Source organism: Heliconius melpomene, chromosome 12, assembly GCF_056956725.1.
Source record: "Heliconius melpomene rosina isolate 202511_hmr_F chromosome 12, ASM5695672v1, whole genome shotgun sequence".
NCBI lineage: Eukaryota > Metazoa > Arthropoda > Insecta > Lepidoptera > Nymphalidae > Heliconius > Heliconius melpomene.
In genome coordinates, this window is record NC_140400.1 from 421218 (window position 1) to 438060 (window position 16843).

Consider the following 16843-nt stretch of genomic DNA (forward strand, 5'->3'; position numbering starts at 1 on the left):
CAATAAATATTAATAAAATATTATAATATTTGTATATTATATACTTTTTGAAATATTTTCCAGAAAAAAAATTAACGTCAATGTGACATTAATCAAATACTTTTAAAAATATATGCTATTGAGTCATCCGAAGATGTTAAAACCCTTCATACCCAGAGTCCAACTGGTCCGATCGGTCTACGGGTTCAACAGGATTGGCTGTCGGGACATAGTGGGGCACGGCGTGAACGGCTCGGCTAATTACAGAGACGATCCTCACTTCCCTTTCCCGGCGGTGAGGTTCAAGGAGAACACTAGGGATATTTGCGTTTGTATTCTATTATTATACCTAGGTGTTTATTTAGATTTGTAACCGTCGTTGATTGTAAACGCGGCTGTTCTGGGTTCAAGCCGAAACACAACCGTCGAGTTTAGTGTCAGTAGACGTGCCACAACTGCACACGCTTTGGCAACAACAAAAAGAACTTTGACAAACATTCTTCATTTTCATCGCTCTGCAGGCATTCTCTTTAATTATCAAACTGCGCAGAAATTAATGGATCTTCAAAAATTTAAGTATATAGAAAACTTTAATTGTATCGAGTTTTATTACTATTAAGGCGCTTCGTGAGAAAGAAAGGTGTGATTGGCGTATGCTCTGCTGCGAGGAGAAGAAGGCACTCTACCGGGCTTCCTTTTGTCAAACGTTCGCTGAATTCCAGGCGCCGACCGGACAGTGGAAGTTTATATTTGGATGGGTGTTCATTATCACTTCTTTTGCATTCTGGATGGCTATGTTCTACCATTATTATGGTAAGATATGAGTTCCGCAAATCAACACGCAATGCCTACAGAATTCGGCAGTAGATGGAGAACGGAAGTGTCTTAACACTAGATTCTAAGTTTCCTCTGTTTACCATGCTATGTGCATATAGTGCAGTGCAGCATGAAACTACAAAAAAATTATGAACTAAGATATTTTTATTTCTTTACACAAATGTTTCTTTATAAAGTTTTTTAATATAACTGCCTTATTTTTTTGTTAGTAAAAACCCTTCAGTTTAATTTGCGACGGGCATGGCCTACCCGGCATGACGCTTACCAACTACTTTGATAATAGGCGGAAAATAAAAAGAAGTAGGGGGACGAAGTTATCAATTTCCCTGACTTAGTTACGTATGAGAAAAATACTTGAAAAACTATGTTTAACTTGTTGTAAAACAGAAAATGATGTGTTCTAATATGTTTGTATCTACCAGTCCACGAACCGCTGCCTTGTTCGTTTTCTAAAGCTTCTCAAAAAGCTCAGCTAAGGCGGATGTTGGAGCTGCGAGTGAATCCCATAGACGGCCTCTCATCGAAGTGGGACTACGACAATGACAACTGGAAGGTAAAATTTACGGAAAATAGATTTTTTGCAGGCTTTTTTCTTTTTTTTGCGCCTATAAATATTTATATTTTATCTAGTCATACAATTATTGACTGTTGCAAACTTCTTAATTTTTGTTTCAGTAATAACGTCGTTCTTTTGAAAGCTGATGAAGATAAGATAAATAATTTAAGTTTTTTTCTTTGACTCTAGTCAATGTTTGTTTTTATTTTAAATTTGTTATTATAAATAAATGTTTTGGTAGTTATATGTTTTTTTAAGAGAATATTCTCTTGCAAAGTTGTAAACTTACGCATATCCTTTTATTTTACACTAGCGACCATTGGAGCCATTGGAGTAGCGAGGGCAAAATACTTGTTCAGCGCCCCCCAGCCGCCGACGTCGCTCACCTCATTTTTATTTTACTAATCTGCATTACTTTTTTTCAAATAATAACATTATTTTAGAAATAACATATTATATATTCCTATATAGAAAAACAAAGCATTTCAGCCATTGAAATAAAATAAGCATAAAATGAGGTGAAGTTTACCAAAATACAATGAAAAATATAAACCGTTTAAGCCGGTTCTGAGATGAGAGCGTTTCAATTAGGTACGTTATAAAATGCCGCCATTAATCTATACTTCCTCTTCCCTATATGTCTTCCATGTACCTACAGACTGACACATTCCACAATGCACCACAGCGGCGTAGATATATCAAATCTCTTAATATAAATAAGTAGTACAACACAATATAAATTAAGTTAATCAAATTATGTTTTAAGACCAGTAGTAGCACAGAGGCCCAAGAGTGTGCCTTAAAGGGACATGTTATTAAATATTTTCATTTCTTCGGTCTGCTGTTGAAGCGCGGCGTTGACATCAAAGTTGGGAATTGAAGCGTATTAATTTGAACGGAGTGTCTCAACACTAGGTCCCCGGGTTCAATCTACCTACCGCTATGTGCGGAATATATCATGAAGTTAAAAAAAATAATATAAATGAAATGAAATTAATCATAGTATTATATTTTATAAATAATGTGGTAAGTCTCTATCGCTCATTTAAATGTTAACAGGTAAATTGATTTACCTTATTCAACGTGCATTCTGTATGTGCAGTTAACTATGAATGTTTATATTCGAACACCAATAGAACTATTACCTACTATATCGTTTCATGTTCTACAGTCCACGCAAACTAAGATATAGTCCTATATAAAAGTGCTCGTTATATCCGGCATGTAGCAGGGTAAACGGAGGGAACCTAGTGTTACGACACTCCGTTCCCCGCTTTCGCCCAAATTTTCAATACATTGTGTATTGAGCTGAGCGGCAGAACTCAACGCCGGACTTGCCTTGTTAGCAGAACGAGGAAATGAATACTTATTCATACGAGTAGGAAGCGAACCCACAACCGTCGTGGTTTTACAGTGAGGGCCCCTATGCTACGAAGGTATAATAAGTTCTGTAATCCTATAATGTAAAAAAAAATCTGCTCTTGAAATATTAAAAAAATACTGTTAGATAGATATTGTTCTACATCGTCGATATGACTCACTACGATTTGCTGCATTTAATAATAACTTACATTAATTTTAAATGTAAAGGCAAATTCATATGAGTTTATCCTTGTTTGATTTGTTTACGTACATAATATCTATTTATGTTACCGAGGGACTGACAGACAACGCGCATTCGGAACTACTGCAACATTTAATATGTACCTAATAGGTAGGCTATTAAAGAGACATAATTTCAATTTAGGGAGTTTCTAATGAAAAGGACAAAGCAAACGAGGGTACGAGTCACCTGGTGATAAGTGATCACCGCCACCCACAACCCCATGTAAGACAAGAGGCCCTCCGCCTACCCTGCTGTGTGCGGGATGCAGCGTAAAGCTGATTTAATTTAATTTATTTTTCAATTTAATCTAGATCATACGAGTATACTAGAAATTTATGGAAGTAAATTTTAGAACTAATTTTAAACTCCCATTATGTGATGTACTCTGAATATAGAAGAGAACGCAGCTCTCTGCGTACCCTCCGGGTATCTACCCGGCAGAGTAGAATTAAATCATTTCGTTCTCCGCTTTTCATATATGATTGATTTAGTCTAGTAGAAAACTGTATGTACCTATATTTTAATAGACATATAACAGGACAAAATAAATTTTGAGATTGGGGCAATTGGGCCCACCCACTCCATCAAACCCAATCTCAAAATGTATTTGGTGCCGGAGTGCCTTAAAGCTGTACCTCAATAGGTCATCAGTCTATAATACGTAGTAACTGTTTTGTCAGGATGTGCGTGCAACCGAGCGTGAAGTGTTTAGCGAGTCTATAAAAGGTATTGAAGTGAAATCTGATCATTTCAGTTATTTCAGTGAATACCTGGAACTAATATGAAGTGCGCTGTGAGTATTATATGGCATTTTTCATAAGAGCGGGGAATGGAGTGTTTTAACGGTAGGTTCCCTCTTTTCTATCCTGCTATGTACGCGATGTTATGGGCTCGATTTCCCCTTGGGGACATCCGTCATTTTCATTTCCTCTCCGGTTACACCGGATTATTTGTCACTAGGTTCCCTTTGCTAACCCTGCTATATGCGGAATACAGTAAGGCTTATAAAAAGGAATTTAAGATATTTGCGGATTCATTTAAAAGTGTTAAGTTATTAAATTCAATTTTAAAAAATTAGTTTATATTTGTTTTTAAAGAACTTAATTTTAATATAAGTATTATTTTATTGGCAGGTGGCTATAGTACTAGCTCTTATCAGCTTATCGCTCGCTCACCCGGCGCCGTCGGGACTGGGTGGACTAGGTACAACTAATTCTATTGATTGTCATAATATAACAATACTAACGTATTGTTAACCATAATTAACATAAATAATTCAATTCTGAGGAGGAAACTAATTTAAACAATTATAATTATTGTACACATTATTACTAACTATATATTTAAGTAGGTATTCATTATATTTTTAAATATTATTTATTTGCTTTAAAATTAAAATACTTACATATCATGAATGATTATTTTCCTCTTAAAAATGTTAAATTACTTTTCTTTTTCTCGAGAGGGTGGGTATCAAACCCACAGCCGTGACGTGTTGTGCCACTGCGTCACGAAGGCCTCACTATTAGAAAATTTAAAAACGTACAAAAAACGCTAAACTCACCAAAACCCCTCCCATTGCAGTGAAGGGGAGTATGAAGAGAGCACGGATGAAGCGGTTCTCACGATAGTCCCTAGTAGTCTCTTCCATATTGTCCAACCATACGATAAGCGTTCTGAAGATTGCGTTTGTTCCAGCCCTTCTAGCACCCGTGGAAGCCAGGTCCACCTTTATCAACCACGGCATCTCCATACCGAGAATACCCATCGTCGTACCCATAAAACCCATAATTGAACCCATCATCAAATATCCTGTTATTCCCATTGTTAAACCATATTTGATTTAAGCTGTTTATTAACTTTGGTTAAGTAATGCTATTGGGACGACTGTACTGTTCATTTGGTAATAAACTTTGTTATGCTGAATTGTTTTATTTTGCAACCCTATGCTTAAGTTTTTGAGAACTATTTTATTTGTAGGAGTAACAATTATGTATAATTATATATATCTTCCATGCAGTTTCAATACTGTTTAATAATCCAATTAATAATAATTTTATATAATTATGTAAGTAAAAGTAATCACTAAAGTTGTAACTGTAAACGCGATGGGTTAGAATTCTTTTATTTCCAGCTTCACACAGCATCTCGCATGTAGGAAAGTACGCAGGGGAGCCTAGTGTTAAGACACCACGCTCCCCACTTTCCGCCGAATTCTAGAAGCATTGCCTGTTGAGGAGCGGAACTCAACGCCGAACTTTGCCTCGACGCCAGAGCAAAGTAATAAAAATATTAAATATTTTGCACATAGCTGTAAGCATATAAACTAATAATGTTTTGCAATATAAACTTGTGTTTATTACACATAAAATATTTAGATTCAATTTTGTAACCCACATACCTATTTTATTCTATAACTTGCAACGAATAACATTTTCTGTTTCCCAATATGCTTAACAAACGAATACTGGTATTTGATGTATTTTGCACTTTTCTAATGTCATCTATAAATGCCCACCAAGAGGAGGTCTTAGATAAAAATATGTCTGATGACAGTAAGTACAAATTGTTCATAAATAGCATTTGTTTCATTTCATCAAGACTATCTCTACTTTTAGTATTATAAAGATGAAGGTTGTTTGATTGCATACGCTAATCACATAAACTGACTGACTTGAAACATGACTAACCCCCTGCCAACCAACCAGTGCCATCCAGCAAGTGCCAGCCAGTCATGCCATCTTGGTACTTGAAACGGACTTCATGCTACCTATTTATTTTTAGTATCGTCAATCATGCATTATATTCATAACTGTTAAGGTTTAGTTGAGCAGCTATTGTTCTACATCAGACATCTGTCGTTGACATTTTCTATGCCAAAATATAATACTTGTTCGGTTCAAGTGTTGTAACCAAACACCGCGACGTAACTTTTACGGAGGATTCACAATAGCCCGTCACGACGCACTCATCCAAGCATATGAAACCCCACCAAGAATGAAATGTGATCGGCACTTTAGTGTGAATCCTCCCTTACCCCACATCAACGCACTCAGCCTAATAGAAAATTCGCTACTGACATTCTCCATTTGCTTAATTCAATTTTGTTGTAGTGGAACGTGAAGTAATTGGACGTAAGAACATGAAAAGAGAGTGGCAGTACGAGGGAATGCCCATTGAAATACCTTTTCAAAGAAGTGATATTGTTAAAAAAGTTACTAAATCTACTTGTAAGTGTGAACATCTGTAATAGATACAAACCAATATGATCACCAAATTATATTTTTTCTTAGTTAGGTACATTATATATACCTATTTACGTACAATACGAAATTCCTGCTCTTTTCATTTCCTCCAGATCAAAGTGTTCTGTTTAAAAAACGAAACCTACTTTATTGCACAATGTCGAAAGACTAAGAAAGGAATAAAAATTAAGTGTTCAAAGCGGACGCCACTCAACACACAATGCCCCCTGAAATCGGCGGAAAGTGGGGAACGGACGGTTTACCTCTGCGTACCCTGCTATGTGTAGTATAGGGAGTAAAAATAATAAAAAAAAACAAAGTTTAATAATATCACCACTCCCATTAGTAAGCCACCTATCAGACACGATTACTTCTATATAAGGAATTAGAATTGTTATGGCTTACGTTTAAGTACTTTCACCTTTCTTCCAGATCTTCCAAAATTTACACTTCCACCGCCCAAACCTGTTATAGACCCACCTCTGGATCGTCGCTACAGACGGATCTACAACGCGGATGAGATAGCCTACATAGAGGACTACCCGTTCCTGGCGGCATTGCTGGTCAACAAGCAGCTGTGGTGCGGCGCCGCCATCATCGACTCTGATAAAGTACTGACCGCGGCTCATTGTTTGCAATTGTAAGGTTATTTACTTGTCTCAACTTATGAGTTTATAAATTAATCTGAATTTCACCAACAAAGTGCTTACACATTTTAACTTACATCGGCAGCAAAAACAAAGTGAGCAGCATTCTCCACTTTCTTGATGACTTATAAAGAATTAATAATTAATTTAATAACTGTGGTCACGAAACATACTATCCACTAGAACACAGCAAATACCTTTCAGCTTATATAGCTTCAAAGTAGATACTAACAGTCTCTCAAAAAAGTAAAAAAAGTCAGTCAGTCTCAAGGAAAAAAATAACATTGTTCTGTTATGTATCCCTAGACAATACAACAACCGATTCTTCCGCGAGTATGTGAAAATGTTGACAGTACGAGTTGGGTCCACAAACGCCACTGAGGGTGGTGACGTGTATAGTGTTACGGAAATTTCTTTCCATCCCAACTATAAGCCAGAAACTTTGGAATTTAACTTCGCAGTGGTAAAGCTACATAAGAACATTACAGTAGAGAACGATGAAGTGAAAGTTACTAAAATAACTTATTCTACTGACGGTATTGTGCCGACTGATAGTAACATTACGTTTTTGGGATGGGGATCAGTGTTGGTAAGTTTTAATTCATTTAATTATTTCCGTTGATTTCTTTTTTTTTAATAAAGGCCGTCGCGGTGCGAAACCAATAAACAATTGGTTGAACACAATACCTTGTTAGACCGTTCAATTGATTGTTCATTTATCATCACAACACTCAAATATCATCATTTTATTACTTCTCTAATTGTAACATTGTGTGATATTTTCTGTCTATTTATCTCTTTTTTCCTGTATCTTTAGAGCATAGGAGGGTTAGGAGGACAGGTATTGCTACAGAAGTTGGTTCTCCCGGTGTACGATCTCGCTGATTGCCAAGAGGTTTATGGAAGGTACCTACAGCTAATTTATTATCTTCGTGAGTTTGCCTGCACCTACTCTGTGAAGTAGAAGGCGACGGCTTTTCACTAAGATGTCGAATGTCAGACCCAACAAAATAATTATTTACCAAAGTAAAAATTGAACGCACAACTACCGTGTGTGCTGACTAACAACTGCGTATTGGATAGCAATTACTTTTAGAAAATTATATAGAGATACTTACCTTCACTTATTTAGAAAACGTATTAGAATAAGAAGCGTTATACGTTTTCTCAATAAGTATTTTTCTTTCCTAAGTGTAACACTTTAAAGATGTCAAAAATATTATATAGAGATTCAATAGATAGATTTGTTTTTTTTATCTTATCGTTACGTTTTTTCTTACAGACATCTTGTCACGAGAAATAACTTCTGCGCGGGATATATAACGTTGGCCAAAAACGTGTGCAATGTAAGTTAGGACTTATGTTACAAATACTTATTACGTTTACACACCAAGAAATAAAAGAGTGAAGCGACCGTATACGCGTATAGTTATGGGCTCGATTCCCACTCGAGGTTCCCAGGTTTCCTCTGCCTACCCTTTCAAGTGCGTGACACACTGAAGTGCGTGAAGTTAAAAATAATCAAAACTACGAAAAAGGGTTTGAACCAGTGCCTCTTGGACATTATTGGTGGACGAAGACTGACACTACTATGTCATATACTTGTTTTGATATTTCAGCACGACGCAGGAGGTCCAGCGATAATGGACGGAGTGCTAATAGGCATACTTTCATTCTCTTCAAAACGCTGTGACAAACCAGATCAACCAGCTGTGTTCTCCTCTGTTGGAGCAGTCTCGCCTTGGCTGGAAACTATTACGTAGTGTTTAATGTAAATAATTAAATAAATTGTGTACATGATAATTAATAAACATAAAAGATTCGTTTTATATTCTTCATGTGTCTCGTTCAATTTACAAATTGAACAGATCTATAAATCTTTTTATTATTACTAAAGTATTATTTCACACTAAAGACAGAAAAATATTCTAGGAAATGAAAACACATAACGTACCGCGGCTCTAGCAAACCATCCAAGCTTTTTTACCACTAAGCAATAGGTACGTTCTTATCAAGCTACGTTTAAATTTCACGATTAGGTATATTATTAATATTATAGCTAAAAATTATTTTCGATAGCGTATATGCTATTTATAAAATACTTCTACAATAAGAAGAGAAGTGTATTTGCATATTAGTAAAAACCTTCCTACAGATAAGTATGCGAACATAGATAGCGTTTTGTATAAGAACTTCGACGTAGCTTGATGAGAACGTATAGCTTAGTCGTCAGAGCGTTTGGAAGGTAAACAAAAGAATAATTTAATTCAGTTATTACTTTGTCCTACCATTACGCGAACGTAAGTCTTGAATCAGATATTCGTTTCACTTATACCATGATGGCCTCACAACATTATGTAGTGTTCTTATTTGTCTTTGAAATTGTGTCTTAGAAATGAATCGTATTTATGTTATTTAGCATCAGATAAGATGGTCACTTGTATCACACTATATATCATACAACAAAACTAGAGAATGATAAGAAAATATTGATATATAATGTCTATGCACTTGACTGGGAAGATTATTCTTGTGTCTTGCTAACAAATATTGGAATATAACCGAAATATAATTTTTTGAAATTGGCACTCAGTTAAAAAGAGTTGACCGATTTAAATATCTAGGTCACTGGGTCACTGAGACTTTGTCAGACACGGTGGATATAGAAAGAGAGCGTAGGGCGCTGTCTGTCCGCTGTAACATGTTGATTCACAGATTTGCGCGTTGTAGCCAACAGGTCAAACTGACGCTTTTCAAAGCCTACTGTCAAACGTTCTACACGTGCAGTCTGTGGGGACATACGGCGCACTGCGCGTTCAATATAATAATGCTTTCAGGATGTTGTTCGATCTGCCGCGCTTTTGTAGCGCGTCGTTGATGTTTGCCGAGTCGCGTACCGATTGTTTCCCCGCGATTATTAGAAAGCGGTGCGCTTCGCTGTGGGCGCGAGTGCGCGGAGCATCGAACACCATCCTGAGCACGTTGGCTGACCGATGGGACTCCCCATTGCTTAGTCGCTGGGCTAATCTCCATGCTCCTGCTACCAGCTACAGTCAATAGTGTAGGAGTCTCAACGGAAGCCAGTTTTTGTTTTTTTTGTTTGTATATGTGTGTGTTTGTGTTTGTATTAACATAGGGTAAGTTTTAATTGTTACTAACAAGTGGACTAATGTCTTAAATAAATAAATTTATTATTATTATTATTATTATTATTATTATAATAGTATATTATATGTAATATCTTGCAAACATCGAAAAATTTGTTTGCCATTTACTTTAAAAAATAGAGATATTACTATATCCACTTCCAAATGATTCAAACTCAAATAAAACGAATTTATTTACATCATGAATATATTTTTTCTAATACTGTACAAGACATCAAGAAAAACAAATAAAAACATTATCTTCTTTTTAAAACACCATATATTTCTATTCAACATACAACATTGAATAACATACAATTTTTAAATATAATTATTAATTTTTTTTGCGTTCTCAACGGTACCTTCGCTAATTGGAATGATATCGAGCTGATTTTATTGAATTAAATATTGGTAATTAACGATTATTTAACATGGCAATACTAGCAAATCGTGTATATACAGCGTATGGCAACCATTTTGCTTTTCTCGCCTTTTTAGCTGTCACTGTCACTCATTTTCAATGCACAATAAATCGACAATAACTATTTAATAAAGACAAAAAATACATTAAAGATGTTATTATTAATAAAATGGTAATCACAATTTAGAAACATTTATTTTGAGTTACATAGATATTCAAAAGATAAATAGTGCATTTGAAAATTGGCAACATTTGCACGCGTCCCTAATGGCTACAGATAAACAAGAATAATAACTATAATTGTTTCGCAAAGATTTAATAGCGAAAAAGTTTATAATTTATTTATGCGTAACGAAGATGCGCTTATGCTAAGCGGTAGTTGATATGCAGCTCGGGCTTGATGTCGTACACTAAGTTGAGGATGTCTTTGATCACCTGCAAATTGTATTATGATATTAAATTATTGTTATTTCAGTTTATATATATGTAGCTCATTGTAGAAATAGCTGATTGTAGAAAAAAAATATCTATCTAATTTTAAAATTACTATGAAAACTGAATTAAGATACTATTATTTTGTAAAATTGGAATTCAAATCTGCTATCATTACAGTCATTAAAACATATCCTAATATTTTTTGGGGGCCTTTAAATTATTAAAATTTATTTAATTAATTAGCTTCCCTTATATTCTAAAAAGAAAACATTTGAAATATCTTCGTTCAGCCTCAATTGTTTATTTTTTATAAGTATAAAAACATTGTAAGAGGTCACAACTAATTGTTTATATTTACAGTAAATTCAGTTTATTACTTATAATAAAAACATTTAAAGATCAAGTGTTGAATTTTCTATTTCTAGATGGCAACAAAAAATAATGTTAAAAAACAATACAAATCCAAAATGATGCATACATGGAAAGTTAAGATAAGAGTGTCTTAACACTAATAATAGCTCAATATTCTTCAATAAAAAAAGTAGTCCCATTCTTTTATATGCATTGGCAGAGGAAACCTAGTGTTAAGACACTGCCTTTGAGATAATGCATGTTAAATGGTAGATTTCAATACTGCATTTCTACCTGAACAGAGAAATAAAGAATAAATACTTTAATTTCTCTGTTTAGATAATTAAATTATCGTGAGTGAGAATTTAACCCATTATGATTACATAACATAAATGTTAACTGTAAATGTACAGTTATATGCTGTCCAAACTCCAATAAAAGTGTCTCAACTATTTTTATATAAATCTATATATCTTTTACAAAAAACATATATAATATGTTGAAAAATACATCAACTTTTGTTAACAGAAGATAATAATTTTAAAGTATTTCATAACCAACAGCACCATTGTAGCACTTTCCCACTAGGGATACAATCTAACTAAACATAGGTTGGGGGTTCAATCCTTATTTGGGGGAATGATTAATTATATTCAAATCATTTTGATTATTCAGTTCTGTAAGGCATCTTCTAAACAGTTGGCAATAATGTGGAGAACAGTGTCTTAACACTATGAATGAATCTTCATTTTAAAACACCTCAATGCCTTTGAGTTCCTTCATCACTTCAACCTCCAATATTTCAAAACTGGGTGAATATATTCTGCTATATGGGAAAAAGTGCAAAGCTGGTTTTTTAGGTGAAAAGTTTGTATAACTTACCAACTCCTGCTGTGCCTTGACCATTTTGTTCATCTCTTCAATCTTAACCTTTGTCTCCGCGTCAATCTTAGCGGCGACACCTTCCCTTGTGCCCATGTGCTATCAAAGATAAAATATATTGAAATTTATAATATGGATTTAATATTTATAATAATATTAAACACTAAAAAGATTTTATGATATAATGTTATTACAGCAACACTAAAAGTAAAAAATAGGGGCCAGTCACTGTAAACACCACTCAACAATCTATTTCCCAAATGGAGAACTTCATCTTACACAATAATATAAGGAAAAGTTAAGTAACTTTAGTAAAACCAATATGTCGGTCTACTTGCAGTTTAGTCTTTTAATATTCTTTTCAAGACTAATTTCTTAAAAAAAACAGCAGTGGAAAGACATTATTAGTGTATGGTACTATTATTTATATTTATTCTGTATGGTTAGACTAAGCATAACTTTGAACTCTACCACCCAAAACACAATGTTTCTTAAATATGCAGAAATTCTTATAATAATACTTAAAGTCAAAGTCAAAGTCAAAATCATATCATATCATAAGTTACATGTTAATTAATCATCAGCCTGCACCATCGCTGAATATAGTTCTCTTCAAGACCAACCACTATTTTTAAACTAAAATAAGAAGAGCTTCAAATATAAAGATATATAAAGTGAAAATTACCTTGGCCTCAAAATCTTTGAATTGCCTATCACGCTCCTGTCTGTACTTCTCAACCTCATCTTGAGCCTCCTCTTTGGCTTGCTTTAGGCGTTTTGCTTTTCCTGTAATTGTAATGTATTGTAATCCATTCAGGGTTAATTTGTAAGCAGTAGAAGTAGGTACACTGCTTTAACAGTTAAATATCTTATTGTAGAACTATTACCAACTCTTTTCTAGAAAAATACTTCAAAAGCAGCACTAAAAAAATAATTTTGTGTAACAATGAGAAACCCAGATAGTGGAAGCGAGTGTTAATGTTAAAGCTTGTGGACCAGCTCATGGACCATGTACTTACTTTTAAGACTTTTGTTAGTAGAGTATTGGAACTCAATGTCATAATTAATCTTATTAGAAATATTGAAGTATTTCACTTTCAGTATGGTAAGAAAATAAAGGAATTGAACCCACAAGAATTGTGTTTTTCAGTCAAATGCTGTCCCTCTAAAGAATAAGTTTTCTATCAATTCATAAATTTACTGTATGCTACAGATTTATTATATATGACATGCTGTTATACAATAAAGATATTGACAAGTCTTGACGCACTTGACTCTTAAATGAAGTAGAGACTATAATATAGTATATGAATGAAGTATTTGAACAATAATATAATATTTCAAAAGTATAATTTGTCGAGTATTACATACAAATGTATTAAATTAGACTGACACTAATTTTATATGCAGTTTTCGAGACCATTCAGGTAACATTACAATAAAACAGTAAATATCCCCATAAAATAAAGTTTATTCAAGATTATACTTAAAATCCTAAGTCAATAATAGACAGAGTACAGTGTCATATGACTTGATAATAGAGGAACATTTCCACAAGAAAGAACTTACTTCAAGCCAAAAATAAGTTAATAAGTTAGAAAGTAGTTAATTAAAGGATATATTAGTTCATTACAGGATATATAAAAGCTATTTAGACTTTAGATTTCTTTGAATGACCCTTCTTAATATATATCATGTGATAAGAAAAGTAACACAAAAATCGATAGAGCGCAGAAAAAGTAATAAAATTATTACAACCATGTTAAATCCTTACCATAATTTTTTAAACACTTGGCAGTAAGTAAAAATATCCAAATATACGTTTCATGGTGATATCATAATGTCTTATTTCCAAACGACACGGACAAGATTGACGATTATAAGAATTACGCATTACTTACGCTTTCTCGCCTCTGAGACCTTTTCGGCAGCCCGCTTTTCAGCAGCCAAAAGTTGCTGGATCCCCTGTGTCTGGCTAGCCATATCTGTAGGACACAAAAACTTATGTGGATAGAAAGGAGACCGACACACAAATCAATAGGATGGCTAGATGTGACGAAAAGTAAGTCATATGATTGGTTTAGTTCTGCTATGTTGTCACAATTGGCGCTGTCATCGGCTCGTGCTTTCTAATGAACGCGTGGAAAGGAATGTAATTATATTATAAAATATTTTTTAATTTGTTATGTTATGAAAATTCCATTAAATTATATAATAAATAAGTGCATTTTAATATTTTTAGCTACAGTTTTAAGTTTTGACCAAATAAAAAAATGTAGTTTGAACTATTTATGTCTCCAAAATGCGTGTAACGAATTTTATTACAAGTACATTCATGTTACTATTCAAATAATATATGGTAGAATAATTGTAGTATGGCAATAAAATAATATAGAATAGTAAATATATATTATTAAAAATAAATATTTAATTTTTGTTATAATTTTTAAGTTTTTAGTTCTTACAAATGCAATTTATTTATAATTTATATAAAAACTTATTTTTAAATTCTTACAGGTCACACTATTTGTAACAGAAGACGCGGTAAATTTAAATCTACTAGAATAACAGTTTATAATTTTTTTGTGTTGTATTTCGTAAGACTTAATACAAGTTAAGTTAGCATATAAATAATAAAACATAATATAATTATATTCATAAAATATAAAAATGCATTCATTAAAATATTAAATAATATAATGACAGAGGGAGAACGTCATAACAGTTCCTGTCTCTCTCTACCAAAAGAGAAATAAAAGGGAGAGCAGATGAATGCATTCTGCACGTACTCCCAATAATAGAAAAAGGTGATTTAATGTGGCGTCGTTAAAGTGTACATAACGCAGCGTGTGTGTGGGAAGAAATAGCTGTTACTTATAAACAAGCAATGGAGGAGCTACAGTTGCATTACATCTAATAGAAGGCAAAGGTTTTTGAATCGAGTGAGGCACGCCGTGGTCGCGCACGTCACCGTTTCTTTATCATTTCGGTGGCAAACTTAACGTAGTATGGCCGTCGTATGGAAGTATTCACAGTTTTACTTCCACAAAGAATACGCGATAAACATTTCACAGAGCGAATTACGAAAAATATTTTTAAACAAATTCTTTACGCGAGTGAGATAACTAACATAAGTGTTTGTTTGATAGTATAAACAGAGTTTTGACCTCGATTTTGTTTTAAATTTTGGTAATTTTCTCCATTATAAAAATTCAAAATGTGGTTAGTTAGCCAAGCTAATTCTGTGATATTGGAAGTGAAGGTGGAACCCAATTCCATTGGACAGCAATGCTTGGAAAAAGTAAGTGGCTCATACGCTTAACAACAATTAATAAATATTAGAATTACTACCAAAATAATGAAAGCTTTCACATGGTCGACGCTTGTTTATACCAATATTTTGTGTATTTTCAACAACTTTTACCTATTAAATATTAAAATAACACATTCAAAGAACAAAATAATATTTCATCATTACCATAGTTTATATTAGTTTTAATAAGACTACAAAATTCTAAATTTAAAATACAGTTTCATCACATTCATGCTTTCATTGCAAAGCAAGCTAAAGCAACAACTTCATCCTTATAATTAGGTATAAATTGATATTTTATTTTAAAATAAAACAATACTAGCCAAGAAAGCGACACGTTCTCTACGATATTATGACGTTATACAGTTTACCTTGTGGACTTTGGACCCTGCATTGTTCGAGCCTTACCTTCGCTAGACGAAAAATAGTTTCAATACGTATACAGCAAACACTTTTATTTAGTAATTCTAATAGTACTGGGAATTAGTTAATTAAATATTTGAATATATAAGTGATTAGCGCTAAAATAACATACACAATATGCAATGTTTGGCGCCTAAACATTTTAAATGGCTGGCATATTTCCAATGCATTTTAATTTGGATTTAGGACGATAGGATCATTATTTGTCTTGTATATAATTAACTTTAGAATTCTAGGTTAAAAAAATCTTAGAAACATTGCCATCTATAACGAAAATATATTGAGAATGATTTGCAATATTGTGTTGTTTTATTATACTTTTAACAACGAAAGTAAAAAGCTATAGTGTAAATTGAACAATTATTACATTGCAATGATGAGTAATTCCCACTGTTACATAACTTGAACTTAACGATAAGTGATAACCTTTTATAATCAACTTCACCACACTACATGAATAATTGAATATAAATACTTTACTTTACTTTTTATAATTATCAATGTATTTATTAATGTAACGATTTTTTTTCAATTAATTATCTAATACTAACTACTTTTAAGATTTCACATACATTTTTTTTCTATTAAAAGTATATCTAAAGAGCAAATTTCATAGGTAAAAATAGATTTAGTTTAAAAAAAGAAACGAGTAGCACGAATATCATCCATCGGTATCAAGGCGTTACCGGTGATTGTAGGTGCAAAGTCCACCCAGCTGTCTCTAAACACGTGCGTGTGTCGTGATCGACCGCGTTTGTTACTGTAGCCACGTCGTTTTTAGCTTAAGAAAATACCATTTTAACATGTAATAATATTAAGAAATGATTATAAGTTTTAATAATAGTTATTCTTTTATACTTAATAGGAAACTTATAAGAATTGAACACATACTAAGCAAAATAAATATTGCTATACATATTTTTTGCTTTTGGATGTATATCTATATATAAACGATTGTAATGACATATCAACAACATAATAACATTATCATATAAACTAATA

General features: G+C 33.2%; 4 protein-coding genes across 4 annotated transcripts in view; 3 read left to right on the forward strand and 1 right to left on the reverse strand.

Annotated features, from left to right (window-relative positions):
- Positions 1–133: 133 nt before the first annotated feature.
- On the forward strand, positions 134–1610 carry LOC146533288 (cytochrome c oxidase subunit 4 isoform 1, mitochondrial-like). Its single transcript, XM_085195240.1, has 4 exons — positions 134–307; positions 600–792; positions 1239–1369; positions 1492–1610. Exons 1-4 carry the CDS (start codon positions 134–136, stop codon positions 1492–1494), a joined length of 501 nt encoding a protein of 166 aa, XP_085051366.1. The 3' UTR covers positions 1495–1610.
- A 3817-nt stretch (positions 1611–5427) lies between these two features.
- Positions 5428–8706, forward strand: LOC146533289 (uncharacterized). Its single transcript, XM_085193921.1, has 7 exons — positions 5428–5533; positions 6092–6208; positions 6656–6863; positions 7177–7459; positions 7688–7776; positions 8153–8216; positions 8490–8706. The coding sequence occupies exons 1-7, from the start codon at positions 5428–5430 to the stop codon at positions 8631–8633; spliced, it is 1011 nt and encodes a 336-aa protein (XP_085050047.1). The 3' UTR covers positions 8634–8706.
- Positions 8707–10278: 1572 nt separating this feature from the next.
- Positions 10279–14170, reverse strand: Vha13 (V-type proton ATPase subunit Vha13). The gene is made up of 4 exons (XM_085193920.1): positions 14007–14170; positions 12791–12891; positions 12106–12204; positions 10279–10872 (listed from the first exon to the last, which is right to left on the reverse strand). Exons 1-4 carry the CDS (start codon positions 14086–14088, stop codon positions 10801–10803), a joined length of 354 nt encoding a protein of 117 aa, XP_085050046.1. The 5' UTR covers positions 14089–14170; the 3' UTR covers positions 10279–10800.
- Positions 14171–14953: 783 nt separating this feature from the next.
- Positions 14954–16843, forward strand: part of dnr1 (E3 ubiquitin-protein ligase defense repressor 1) — a 40252-nt gene continuing 38362 nt past the window's right edge. Inside the window, exon 1 of the mRNA XM_085194904.1 lies at positions 14954–15406. Within this exon, the coding sequence (XP_085051030.1) occupies positions 15323–15406 (84 nt within the window). The 5' untranslated portion in view covers positions 14954–15322. The remainder of the gene's footprint in view (positions 15407–16843) is intronic.